This window comes from Sorex araneus, chromosome 3 (genome assembly GCF_027595985.1).
Source record: "Sorex araneus isolate mSorAra2 chromosome 3, mSorAra2.pri, whole genome shotgun sequence".
NCBI classification, from domain to species: Eukaryota; Metazoa; Chordata; class Mammalia; order Eulipotyphla; family Soricidae; genus Sorex; species Sorex araneus.
Genome location: NC_073304.1, coordinates 101,149,553 through 101,164,519, shown reverse-complemented (window position 1 = coordinate 101,164,519; position 14,967 = coordinate 101,149,553). Strand labels below are relative to the sequence as shown.

Below are 14,967 nucleotides of genomic sequence, written 5' to 3'. Positions count from 1 at the left end.
CATAATCTCGATGGCCACTCAATACCCCTATTGCAAACCACAACACCCAAAAGGAGAGAGAGAACAAAATGGAATACCCTGGCACAGAGGCAGGATGGGGTGGGGTGGGGGACAGGACTGGAGGATGGGAGGGATACTGGGTTCATTGGTGGTGGAGAATGGACACTTGTGGAGGGATGGGTTCTCGAACATTGTATGAGGGAAACACAGCACGAAGATGGGTAAATTTGTAATTGTACCCTCACGGTGACTCACTATTAAAAAAATTAATTAATTAAAAAATCTGTAAGATAGATATTTTGTTGTATGTGGGCAAGGCTGAAATAGGGTTATGCTAGAATTTTTCATCTTTGGTGCTAGATATTTTTTACCAGATTATTCTTTAATATTGGGGACTGTGTAATAGTACATTAATATTTATCATAATGGGAGACTAAAACCCAAGTATAGTAAAGATAAGGGCCAGGAAGACTGCTCTATGGCTTAGGAACCAGTCTCACATACTGGGAGGAAAGGCAGCTGGGATAAAGAAGGGAACACTAAGTTAATGATGCTCGGAGGCTCCCTTGGGATGGTAGATGCATGCTGAAAGTAGACTATGGGCCAAACATGATGGCCACTTTGTATTTGTTTTTTTTTTTTTTTTTTTTTTTTTTTTTTGCTTTTTTTGGGTCACACCCGGCGATGCACAGGGGTCACTCCTGGCTCATGCACTCAGGAATCACCCCTGGCGGTGCTCAGGGGACCATATGGGATGCTGGGATTCGAACCCGGGTCGGCCGCGTGCAAGGCAAACGCCCTACCCGCTGTGCTATCACTCCAGCCCCGCCACTTTGTATTTGTATTGCAAACCATAACACTCAAAATGAAAGAGAGAGAGAGAGAGTAAGAGGAAATGTGCCTGCCACAGAGGCAGGGGTGGGGGTAGGGTGGGGGTGGCAGGAGGGATACTGGGAACATTGGTGATGGATAATGGACACTGGTTGAGGGATGGGTGTTCAATCATTGTATGACTGAAACATAATCACAAAAGTTTGTAAGTCTGTAACTGTATCTCGCAGTGATTCATTAAAATAAAATTAGAAATAAAAAAGTCATAATCTAATAATTTGTTCATCTATGTAGGTCCATCTATCTAATAATTATTTATTCAGTCTAAAATATACAAACTTATGTGAGACATAAGTTTTTTTCTTTTTTCTTTTTGGGTCACACCCACAATGCACAGGGGTGACTCCTGGCTCATGCATCAGGAAATACTCCTGGTGGTGCTCGGGGGACCATATGGGATGCTGGGAATCAAACCCGGGTTGGCTGTGTGCAGGGCAAACACCCTACCCAATGTGCTATTGCTCTAGTCCCAAGATATAAGTTTCTTTACAGTGCACACACTCAAGGATAACTAATGAATACTAAATATAATTGTGGCAATGATGAATGCTCCAGAAATCACTAGATAGCTTAAAAATCATTTTTGTTTGTTTCTGGACTATACCCAGCAGATCTCAGGGCTTACTCCTGGCTCTGTGCTCATGGATTAGTCTGAGCAGGGTTCAGGGGACTATATGGGGCTATAGTCAACTCAGATGGGTCATGTGCAAGGCAAATGCCCTACCTGCTACACTATTTCTCTGGCCCCAAAGAGAAAAAAAATTAAAGAACGAAGTGACATGGAATTAGCAGAATAAGGAAATATCTGAACAGAGAAAATCTAGGAGAGTATTTTTTTTATTAGTTTATTTTTAATTAGAGAGTCATCGTGAGGGTACAGTTACAGATCCATACATCTTTATGCTCATGCTTCCCCCATACAAAGTTCAATAACCCATCCCTTCACCAGTGCCCATTCTCCACCACCCATAAACCCAACATCCCTTCCCCCCTCCCCAGACCCGTCTCCCCCCACCCCACCCTGCCACTATGGCAGGGAATTTCCTTTTGTCCTTAGGAGAGTATTTTGGATAAAGCAGCAGATCAAAATATCTGGTCTGGCTGGAGATTGTAGATGGGAAAGAGTATAAAAAGAGATGAGGCTGAAATAATCAGGTGTGTGAATTTAGTTCTGTAAGTTAAAGAAGATAACAAGAAACACAAGGAAACAAGAATGTCACATAGTTTTTAAAAATTCCTTACATTTACAAACAGAAGCTCGATCCATTATCCATATCAAAGAAGAACAGTATTCACAGTATGTAGGAATGCTATATTGTGTAGCCTTAAAGATGTGACCGTTGTGCTCTTCCACCTGAATGAAAAAAACATAGCCATTTAGGTTAAAGCCAATTTAGTAAATGCTAACATCAGTACAGGGAAATTAATCATATAAATCATTATACACTTATAGACTGGAATAGATGATTATCCTCTAGTTATCTCATGAACCATTTTAATAAATATCCACAGAATTCTACATGATATGATTCAGACTGCTGGTCTAAATTACCATTTTATAACATACAAGATTAAACTTGGGCCAGAGTGTTAGTACAGTGAGTAGGGTGTTTGCCTTGCACACAGCTGACCCAGGTTCGATCCCTGGCATCCCAATATGGTCTCCCAAGCACTGCCAGGAGTAACTCCTGAGTGCAGAGCCAGGAGCAACCCCTGAGAATCGCTGGGTATAACCTAATAATAATAATAATAATAATAATAATAATAAAAAGATCAAACTTACTAAATCTGTTTCTTTTTTCCTTCTTTTCTTTCTTTCTGTTTTTGGCACCTGGTAAGAGAAGAAATCAGAAATAGTTAATAAAGACTAACATACTTTCTTATATTTTTGAAAATACTGAGTTTTTTCAATACAGTAAAGTAGCACATCTTTATTCTTCAAGAAGATCTGTTCACTATCTCAGTGATTTAATAAAAAAGTAAAAAAAAAAAAAAGAGTTGTGAGTTGTTCATTGCTAGTAAGCAAATGTGAGAAAAATGTAAAGTTTGGAAAAAAGCAGTGTCCATAAAAGCAATAGGTTAACTACTACTCTTTTAAATCTCAGAAGTTATTCTACGGTAATTAAAATTATTATCTTCATTGCATTTTTCCATATTTTGCCTCTAAAAACTATCCCATAATTAAATGTAAAAAGTATCATTTAGAACATGGACAGTTCCTTTAAATAAGACATTTCCTAATAACCTAACGTCCATTTCCAAAGTTAACCTTCTAAAGGTATAAACAAAGAGTATGAATCTCATAAAAATACACCTTTGCATAATCTAAGACCTTAACCTAAACCTAGCCCGGAAGAACCTTCAAGGATATATTTACATCTGACTACATCAAAGTAACTAAACATGATATCTAAGTCTAAATATTTATAAACTGTAATAATTTGAAACAATAAAAGGAAAAACTGATAACTGTTTTTAGGCCTGTTATTTCTTCTGTAGCACAAATTTCTTAATAACTGTTGGCTTGAGCTAGGGCTAGAATTAAAGGATGTGGCTCAGCCACAAAGTGCTTGAATTCCTAAACACATTAAGGAAAACAAAAACAAAATTTGTGAAACAGATCTTCTTTATTCAAGAAAAAAGATCTGCTACTTTACTATACTAAAAAAGTTAGTACTGTCATATTTTTAACTACAAATTTATGTGCTATGAAAGTTGAAAATGTAATTTTGACAACAAAACACTGAAATTTAACTACTGAAGAATGTTTTAATTGCAAAATGTTTAAATAATATGGTTTGATAAACTTTTAAGACAGAGGAAGTTTAGAAGATCTATAATAATGTTAAATTGACATGTTTACTCTTAGGCTTTTTTCAAATATAAGATATCCCAAACATATAAAAAGTATGAGCATAACATGAAGCCTGCCATAGCCATGCAACGAGACTCCGTCCGCGCCAGGCTGTTTCACTCGGGGCGCCCCAGAGGGGGGGCAGATGAGAGCCCTCCCCGCCTCAAGGGACCAACTGGGGCAGCCGAATACCAGAACCCAACTGCCACCGCCACACTTAAGCTGTTTCCCACACGTTCCAGCAAAGCCTCACGTATGAGTGAAGTCCCACAAAACCCAGGTAATGGGGAACTTTGTGACCTTGGCCTTTAGGCTCAACGGGACAGGGAGTGGAGATCCTCTGCCCATTTCCCCCAGTCTCCAGTGACCCAGGGATCACACCCATAAGCCACCTCCTGGTGGCAGCAGATAATCGCATCACTGGCCACCATCCAGATCACATGGCTCTTTCTCCCGGAAGGGAGCATAACATGAAGCCTGCCATAGCCATGCCACCGGACTCTGCAGGCTGTTTCACTCGGGGCACCCCAGAGGCGGACGGGTGAGAACCCTCCCCGCCGCAAGGATCCAGCCCTGGCAGCTGAACACCTCCAGAACCCAACTACTGCCATGCTCAAGGCCGCTTCCCCACACGCTTGGGCGGAGCCTCACTCCTGAGTGAGCATATTCTTGGACACATCATAAGATACTCCCTACCCATTCTCCGTAAGTGCCACACCACATTTGATGGGGTTCAGATAGTAGGCAACAAATCATAGAGGGAAATATATATATATATGCATATATACATATTTTCATATCATCATCATCATCATCATCATCATCCCGTTGATCGTCAAATTTCTCCAGCGGTCTCAGTAACATCTCCATTTGTCCTAGCCCTGAGATTTTAGAAGCCTCTCTTTACTGGTCCTTTCCAACAATGCTGCATTGGAGGTTCTTTCATATATATATATGTGTGTGTGTGTGTATGTATACACACACACACACACACACATACACACACACACATATATACGAAAACTCACATCACTCAAGCTTTAACAACATGTTAGTGATATCCTAAAGAATGTCTTAATGGCCCCTGCCAAAACAGAACAATCTTCACACTGTTTCCTATATCAATACTGTTTTTTTGTCAGCATTTTCAGCAATTCTTTATAACAGACAATACAAAATATACTATTTCGATTGTGCTTTGGGACAAGGATCGGGGCTTGAGATGGAAACATCTCAAATTTGGTGGTGAGAAGGTGTAATAGTGGTGGGATTGGTGCTTGAATATTAAATAATCAAATAATGTGAACTACCTTATGTCACTGTCACTGTCATCCCATTGCTCATCGATTTGCTCGAGCAGGCACCAGTAAAGTCTCTATCGTGAGACTTGTTACTGCTTTTGGCATATCAAGTAGCTTGCCAGGCTCTGCCGTGCGGGCGAGATATTCTCGGTAGCTTGCCGGGCTCTCCGAGAGGGGCAAAGGAATTGAACCCGGATCAGCTGAGTGCAAGGCAAACGCCCTACCACTGTGCTATGGCTCCAGTTACCTTATAAAATAAAAATTTTTTAAAGTAATTCATATTTTAAAAATACATTATATTTACCTTTGTGGCAACGCAGTCTAAAGTCTTGAATTTGTTCATATATTCATCTAAAAACACTTTAAAAGTATTGACCCAAACTCTGACTGGAGATTCACTCCAATCACGCTGCTCAAGTCTCATGGTCTTTTCCAGAATCTGTTCAAATAGTGCATAGAGATCTTTATACCGTATGCTTTTCCCATCATCCATCTAAAAAGCAGTAAGAAAAAAAATGTTGAAGTTGCATAAAGAAATTTTTAACATATAAAAAATCAACTAAACTTGTACTGGTAGAATTAATGTTTGTCGAATAAAATCTGCTTAGTATTAGTGAAATATCTAATAGTTTAAACAATGTAATAATATAGCAATACTGAGACTTTCTACCATGTTTGCCTTAACTTCTTCTTCTTCTTCTTCTTCTTTTAGGCTTTTTGGGTCACACCTGGCAATGCACAGGGGTTACTCCTCGCTTTGCATTCAGGAAGTACTTCTGGTGGTGCTCGGGGGACCATATGGGATGCTGGGAATTGAACCCAGGTCGGACGTGTGCAAGGAAAATGCCCTACCCGCTATACTATCGCTCCAGCTCCCTGCCTTAACTTCTTTAGTCATAATACTTAGTTGAGTTCCTCTTAGTTACCATCTAACTCCCACAAGTGCCTCCTGTTCTGATAGCTCCACTTTAAACTGAGACTAGATGCTTAGGCCCTTACCTAATGATATCTTTGTTACTACTAGTTCTAATTTTTCTGTAAATGAGTGACACGACTGTAACTGTATTACTTTAATAAACTGTAAATGCAATTTCATTTTTTTAAATGAGTTTTGGAATCTCTATAAGAGAAGAAAAAGAGACTAAGTGTGAGCAAAATGTACTATATACATTTAGAATTTATCTTTCACCTCTTCAGAATTAGAAGCTGAATTTCCTTATCTAGGGTTAGAAAATTATTAAAGCTCTACTCCAGAATGTTGGCCCTTTCTCTGGAACATCCAACAACTGTAAGTACCTAACTAGGAAATACAGGTACAAGGCACACAAATAGATGAGAGATAGTTGAGCAGAATTATGAAAATGTGGCTAATCTAGGCCCTTCCCACACCTAGTCACTAGCCATTGGCCAGCACTTCTTTATTATGGTATTAAAATTACTGTTTTTTACACTATATATCCTGCTTTTACATATGAACAATTTTTTAAATGCCCTGAATGTTTCATGACTGAACTGGAAAGAAGTATGAAGCATAGACAGCTCAATTTCAACTATAAAAATTGAAACTGCAATGAAGTTTACCTAAGAATAAAAACCTAGGATCAGATGGCTTCACTAATGAATTCTAGAGAACTTTTGAAGACGATTATTCATCCTGTTCAAACTCTCCCACAAAATAGCAGGGTGGGGGAACACCCCCGACCCCTTAGGGCAATGCCATAAACATAGATCAAGTGATGCAATAGACCACATTAACAAAAAGATAAATATGAATAAATGCTAAAAAGTCATTTGACAACATTCAACATTTTTAACTGATAAAAAAAAAAACAATCAATTGGGAACAGAAGAAATATACCTCAACATAATATAGACCATACATAAAAAACAGCCACATCAAACTCAATGTGGAAAAACTGAAAGCATTTCTCCTAAACTCAGGAAAAAGACAGGATGCACACTCCCACCACTATTTTTCAACAGAGTTTTAGAAGTCCTACCTAGATCAATTAGGCAAGAAAAAAAGATATGAGTAATTCAAAACTTTGTTAACAAAGCAAAAGTAATTAAAACAGTGTACTGGAACAAAACAGGAATAAAAGCACAATGGTATGAAAATAGAGAGCTCGGAAATAAATCTGAGCTCTAATCTTAAATAGAAACCCAATATAAGACAGAAGCCAAGACTACATAAAAACAAAGAGGTAACACAGCATCTGGGAGAAGGTATTTGCATTTAATACATCCAACACGGGGTTGATACCCAAAATATAGAAAGAGCACATATATCCCCCATACAACCAAATGTGAGTATGGGCTCAAGACCTAACAGACACTTCTCCAAATTAGACACACAGATATCCTACAGACAGATTAAAAAAAATTTAACACTGTTATCAGGAAAATTTAAGTCAAAACCACAAAGAGCTTTACACTTAACACTCATCAATGCCCTTATCACAAATATTGAAAACTACCAAGTATTGTCATTAAAAAGAAAAAAGTAATTCTGATACACTGTTGGGAGGAATTCAGAGGAGGTTGGGTGGATTCAGGGTGGGATGGCTAAGTTCAACTTAAACGACCATCAACAGATGACTGAATAATGAAGTTATGGAATATAAATTTAATGGCACACTAGTTGTCATCAAAAAAGAATCATGCATTGAGAAACAAAATGGATAGAATGTGATATGGTTAAGCTCAGTAAAAAAAAAAAAGAAAGACAAGTTACCATATGTAGAACATAAACAACTAAACTAAACACCATAGCAAAACTCAAGAAAACATAGTGAAAACTATGATGGTTACAAGAGAGAAAGCAGAGCAGAATGAGTGAGTGGGTTTTTTGGTGGGGAGAAAGCAATGGAATTTTGGTGGTAGGTGGAGTGAATACTATACACATACAGAGGTATGGAGCTAAATCTCTGAAATTTCATTATACTGAAAACCAGTGATTAATCACTATCTCCAAACATAATCCAACTTACAGCCAATGCAGATGAATAAAAGCTGAAGATATTCTGCCTAAATTCTTTCAGAGCTTTTTTAAATACAACATCCACTAGTGTATCTTTCTTGCTGTCTTCATTATCTAGGTCATTCATCTGTGAATCACAAAATAAAGAGTTTAGTACTCAATTTTATTTTGTACATCATTTTAAGAATGTGAATGCCACAATGGACATGTTATTTATTCAATGTAGTGCCCTGAAGATGAAAGCCACTGCTATGAAGGAGCCCAGATAGTCATGACTGAAGAGACCAAGTTTGTGTGTGTGTGTGTGTGTGTGGTGTAATTTCTTATTTTTAGTTTTACCTAATAGCTTTTTTTAAAAATTGAATTACCCTGAGATATACAGTTACAAAGTTGATCATGATCAAGTCTCAGTCACCAACTTTTATTTACGCAAAGTTATTTCTTAGGTTCCTTTTAACACTGTATAATTCTATAGTTCTCTTGCACTGTAGCACTGTTGCACTGTTGCACTGTTGTCCTTTTGTTCATCGATTTGCTCAAGCGGGCACCAGTAACGTCTCCATTGTGAGACTTGGTACTGTTTTTGGCATATCAAATACACCACGGGTATCTTGCCAGGCTCTGCCACGTGGGCGGGATATTCTCGGTAGCTTGCCGGGCTCTCCAAGAGGGATGGAGGAATCGAACCCAGGTCGGCTGTGTGCAAGACAAATGCCCTACCCGCTGTGCTATCCCTCCAGTCCCATAGTTCTCCTATATACAACAATTCCAATATACAATGGCAAATCTCACTTTATAAATGAAATATAACATGAGTTATAGCAAAATAAAACACTATGGTAACCTTAAATTTTATCTACCCCATCAGATCTCACTTTCTGGTTCCTTTCTGATTAAAAAAAAAATCAAATAACTCACAAAAATAATTTAACTTCAAGATCTACGAGAAATATCTGAATATGCACATGTGTATTTCATACTCAAAGCTACTCAGAAAGTAAAGTGTACCTTTTTCAGGAGAAATTCATCCATGCTTTTTAAATCACTGGCACTTGTTATGATTTGGACAGAATCATTTTGCCAATGCACAGATTCCAAAGCCACACTGCTGATCTTGACACTTCCCTTACGCTTTGCCTTTGGAGAAGGGTCTTTGTTCTCTTTGAATTCCTTCCGGCAACTACCATGTAATTCTGGGCTCAAAGGAGGTGATGGCTGATTCTGAGATAATTCTAAAATTCAAGACAGTAAAAAAATATAATAATAATAATAAAAATATTTTAATCATTCTCCTTTTTAAGTTTCTTCATAACTCACTTAAGAAATAAATGTGAATTCCTGAAAAACAAAGCAACATTAATGTCTGAGGTCAGGCAAGTAAGCCAATGAATGTAGATTGTACATTTGTACAGAAACATTTAAAAATTACATTTTTGTGGAGGATCATACTCAGTGATGCTTGGGGATACTCCCAGCTTGGTGTTTGGGGTCACTCCCAGTAGTGCCTGGTATTGAACATATGTTGCTAGGGACTGAAAATGGGGCTCACGTATGCAAAGCAAGCACTCAACCCCTATAATGATCACTAAAGGAATTATCTATAACCCTCTTTCAGTATTAGAAAATATTACTTAATAAATATCTATCCAATGCTAAAATATACAATCTTAATTTTTTTTTATTTTACAATCTTAATTTTTTACACAAGTGTATGTAGAAAGAAAATAAAATTTGTGCATATGCTTTAACTAAAGATCAAATTTTCTGCTCGACCTTGAGAATTAGCAAGAGTATGTAAGTGTGAAAAATAAATATTATTTACCAGGTAAGCTATATAAGGTTCCAATTACATCTCTAACATTTTTTCCTCTGACAGAGATCGCAGGTGCCTCCATTCCTAGGAGTCAAACCTCATGCTCTTTCCTCTATGCCTGTATAATCTTATTCTAGACGAGTTTTTGTTTCTACCTATTGCAACTAGGTTTATTTTATCCTTTGTTAAGAGATAACTTTCTTTCAAGGTATCTTTATACTTAAAAACTGACATTCATCGACCATTAGTATTTCACTCATTTATTACCAAACAGCCACTTTGTATTAGAGCTGTCATCATTACATAATAAACTAAAAAATTCTCATAATGCATATGCAAAGAACTTCAGAAGAATGGACTATGTTTTAAAAACTAGCACTGATGAAACTTTTGAAGAGTTAATTCTAGCATTTAAAGATGCCAATATAATAACAGATCAACTCTGAAATGTGTTGCAAAGTACTTATTGCAAAGTAACAGCTACCATTATAAAACGCTAAGTCTTGTTTTGTTTTTTGCCATCACCCGGTGGTGTTCAGAGTTTACTTATGGCTCTGTGATCCATTTTCACTCCTGGTGGGGTTTGTTGGGACATACGGGCACTGGTAGCATATAAGCCTTACCCGCTATACTATTTCTCAAGTTCTAAAGTGCTAAGTTTTAACTAGGGTACTTAGACATATAGCACAACGGTTAAGAATGTTGACTCAGAAGCTAGACTACCTGGATTTGAATCTCAGCTCAGTATGTGTATATACTATGTAACCAAGCAGTTGCTCTCTGTCTGTTTTCTCATCAATAAATTAGAAATAATCATCACATCATACCAACCTCAGGAAAACTGTTATAAGATTTAATAACTGCAACATGCCTTGCCTGTAGTAAATATTCAAGTATTACTTGCATATTATCATGCACACTTGAGTGAATAATGCCTTGAATTTTAAACTTTTTTTTTCTTTTTGGATTATACACAGCGATGCTTAATTCCTGGTTCTACACTCAGGAATTACTCCTGATAGTGCTTGGGGGACCATATGGGATGTGAGGGATTGAACTCGGGTCTGCTGCATGCAAGGCAAATGCTCTACCCACTGTACTATCACTCTGGCTCAGAATTTTAAACTTTAGAAGACTAGACTAATCAAAGATCACAGTCTTGAGATTGTTGTTGCTTGCTTCCTGTTTTTATGACATATTTTCTTGGAACTTTAATTGTAGGTACAATGCCAATTTTATGATTATCTTTTAGAGAAGGATTTAACTGTCCTGATTTAATCTCTTAGATACCTAGCCAACGGGGCCATTATGAATTCTAGAGCATAGCAAATTTTAAGAAAGAGCAAACAAATTATCTAGACAATCCCCACCCTTTGTTAATTTTTTACCATCTGAATATTGATGAGCTGGAATCGTTTCTGAGCCAGCATAAAGTGCTGAAACTTCTGTTTGGATGTCGAGTTTCGCTCTGGTATTTTTCTTCTCCCCTTGTTTCCCTTTGGCCCAGAATCTTATCTTAGCCTTCTGAGGTCTACTTAAAACAAATGAACAAAAAGATGAGTAAAAAAGGGACCATCATGTTCCAGTAACAATATTCATACATTACATTATATGAAAACCTTTCCTGTTTAACCTTCACGCTTAAATTGAATCATGGTTAAGCTTCAAATTTACATTTAAACTTTACCAGAAAGGTACAGTTTTCTCATTTGAATGTAGATATAACATGGCCAATCCAACTCAAGTTTTCTAATTACCAAACTGCTATCTTTTCAACATTGTTTTAATTCCAGCTAACAGCAACAAAAATACTTTAAAGAAATACGTGATATCCCACCACTCTAAAAATATTTTTCTCCCTATTTTCCTTCTGGTTCAAAAGTATGTTCATTTTACATCATTGCAATTCATACACAATTTTATTTTGGGTTTTTGGAATAAACCTGGCAGTGCTCAGAGTATCATGTGGAGTTGGGGTCACCTAAACCGTTGTACTATTTTTCCAACCCTCATATACAATTTTAAATCTTTCAAATTATCATTATATATTAAAAGCTTTAATGTCACTAATATTCAAAGTAATCAGCATTACTAACAAAAGCCACCACTAATTTGAACTGCTAATCCAGGCATAGTGTCAAGTGCTTATTATAGCACTTTATTTAAAAACAAGCTTATGGGCTGAGAGATAGTTCAAATGGTCACCTTGCATGCAGCTAACCCCAGTTAATCTCCAGTACCATTTATGGTGGTCTTTGAGCACCTTCAGGAGTACAAAGCCAAGAAGAGTTAAGTACTTACTACCAGGTGTGTCTCAAAAAGTCAAAAATAATTAAAAAAAAAAAAAGTAAGTTTACTTCCAAGCTAATATAATCCTTTTACAGGTTTAACACCAAGACTTAACTATATTAAGTCTTAACTGTATTAAGTAACTTTCCTATTGTCACAGCTATTATGCTACACTGCTTTATTTTTGGTGCATAAATATTCTCTTCCACCACATCAATCAAAGAAAAAACTTAAGATGGTAGCCATAGCTCACAATTACTGATCTATATCATATAACAAAGTCCATAGGAGAGAGATAATTTTTAAAACAATCTGTTTGTCACAGTCAGTAAAAAAAAAAAAAAAGGCCCAAAGAGCTGAGCAAGATGAAAGTTAAAGTCTATTTGGTTTTGAAGTTCATGTATCCTCTAAAAAAAAAAGCTTATTTCTAAACTTATATATTTTTTACAATTTTTATAATGTCAAGATATTTATAATATTTATTTATTTATTTATTTATTTTTGCTTTTTTTTTTTTGTCACACCTGGCGATGCACAGGGGTTACTCCTGGCTCTGCACTCAGGAATCACCCCTGGCGGTGCTCAGGGGACCATATGGGATGCTGGGATTTGAACCCGGGTCGGCCGCATGCAAGGCAAACGCCCAACCCGCTGTGCTATCTCTCCAGCCCCTATTTATAATATTTATAATATCAAGAGACCATTCTATGTGCTTATTACAAATAGCAGCATTCTTCTGCCTTTCCTGTTCTATTTTTTGTTCCCTGGAGGCAACAATGACTTTTGAATTAATTATTCTCATATTTTAGGTAAAAGAAATAGAATTATGCTATACATTTTGTTAAATCAAGAGGTATTTTCTGTATACTGAAAGATACAGAAAATATCTTGCCTTGAGTATTATCTATATATTAAAGGACTACTCAGGGAAAATAAACACTCATGAAGAAGTCATTCTCCACAGAGACAACTTTTACTTATTTTCTATACACATAATTCACCTCCAAATCTTAATATTTCAAATGTATTAAGCTCTTTATTTCTATGTTCATGATGATCTCGCCTAGATTGTTTCTCTTAGGTGGGGGAGAGGGAAAAAGGACAAAGCTTGGGCTACACTTGGCAGTGCTCAAGGATAATCCAATGCTCAAGGGCACATATGCAGTGTCATAGCTAAAACGACTACATGCAATGCAAGCACCTTATCTTCTCTACTGTCACTTAGTCCCTCCTCCAGGGCGTTTTAAATCTGCTCTAATCTGGTCTAGTTTTTTCTTCCTCAGTGTTCACTGTACAGTTGCCATCTGAAAAGTCACTTTTGCCACCACACTGGAAATACCTCTTTTGTCTTTTACAGATCTATCTTCCCCATTATGTTGAACACTCTCAGTCCTTTTAAAAATCAGGAAATTTATTTTCTGTAGACTTGGAAAGTTTAAACAACTTTATTAATGATTTGTTCTCCTCCACTTTCTTCTTTGGGGAACAGGTGGGTGTTTCCAAACACTGCTCCATGACTAAGGGACCCCTCATGGCTATTATTGACCAAGCTATGCAATGGAGTGGTTCAATGCAAGGATCTGAGATGTGCTGCTGGAAATTATCATGGCTACTCCAGTAGTGTTGAAGGGTGTCCAAGACCACATCCATGGTGCTAGGGACCTACAGGGCTGAACTAAGTGATGCTCTGGGGATCGAACACTTTGTGATGTCAGAGATCAAACAAGTCAGCTGTATGCAAGGCACCTTAACCTCTATACAATCTCTCTGACCCCTCCATTTCTCCTGTCTTGTCTGAGCTCTTATCAGTGGGTGATTGCATCTCCTTAACAGTTCCTTCAATCCAATCTTTTCTCATCTCTCCCATCTTTTTGCTCAATTTTTTAAGATGTGTTCACACCTGTCTTTCTGACTCTTCTGAATTGTTTCTTTATACTTATATCTGTAAGTAATTTACGGTATCTCTTTAACATATAACTTGAGTTGTCCCCTTATAATATGGTTTATATGTAGTCGTCCATACTCAGTGGTGTACGGAGGGCCTGGGTTTACTCTTGAACTACTCATCCCAATGATGTGGGCCACAGAATTTAGTGCTTGGGACTGCTGGTGCTCTGAGGTTACCTGGGCCACACCAACTTGTAGTCAGGAGCCTATGCTGTGTCAGGGATCTAACTCAGGGCCCTACTGAGATGACAAGTTGAGTTATCTTGTGAACATATGCTATATATTTTAAACTAAAAAGTTACTGTTATAAATGTTTCTCTTTCATATATTTTTGGTTTTCCACAAAACCAAGAGCTAATATTTATTTACAGAGGCCTGCTGATGGTTGATTAATAATATAATAAAGTTTTCTTTCCCCTAACTTGCATTTTTTTTTTATCTAAGTTAGCGGTTGGGCGTTCGCCTTTCACGCGGCCGACCTGAGTTCGATTCCTCCGCTCCTCTCGGAGAGCCTGGCAAGCTACCAAGAGTATCGAGCCCGTGCGGCAGAGCCTGGCAAGCTGCCCATGGCATATTGGATATGCCAAAAACAGTAACAATTAAGTCTCTCAATGAGAGATGTTACTGGTGCCCGCTCGAACAAATCGATGAGCAACAGGATGACAGTGACAGTGAAGTTGTATTTTAATTACAATTTTTTTTCATGTTTCTTCAAATGTGTGTAAAGTAGGATTAAAAGGGGGAGAAGCCAATTACCTCTATTGTGAACCACAACACCCAAAAGGAGAGAGAAAAAGGGAATGACCTGCCACAGAGACAGGGCAGGGTGGAGGGGACTGGGTCGGGGTGGTGGGAGGAGGGATGCTGGGACCAGTGGTGGTGGAAAATGGGC

The 14,967-nt window shown here is 37.6% G+C and overlaps 1 protein-coding gene across 5 annotated transcripts in view; it reads right to left on the bottom strand.

Moving 5' to 3' along the window:
• MYO9A (myosin IXA) overlaps window positions 1-14,967 on the bottom strand; it is a 228,476-nt gene that overhangs the window by 32,953 nt on the left and 180,556 nt on the right. For 3 of the 5 annotated variants that reach the window (XM_055132923.1, XM_055132925.1, XM_055132926.1), the window contains 6 exons: window positions 11,228-11,370; window positions 9,035-9,258; window positions 8,037-8,153; window positions 5,351-5,539; window positions 2,675-2,722; window positions 2,134-2,245 (listed from right to left, as the gene is read on the bottom strand). In XM_055132923.1, the coding sequence (XP_054988898.1) occupies window positions 2,134-2,245; window positions 2,675-2,722; window positions 5,351-5,539; window positions 8,037-8,153; window positions 9,035-9,258; window positions 11,228-11,370 (833 nt within the window). Of the gene's footprint in view, window positions 1-2,133; window positions 2,246-2,674; window positions 2,723-5,350; window positions 5,540-8,036; window positions 8,154-9,034; window positions 9,259-11,227; window positions 11,374-14,967 lie in introns of all 5 variants that reach the window. The other 2 variants (XM_055132922.1, XM_055132924.1) reach the window with 1 other exon arrangement.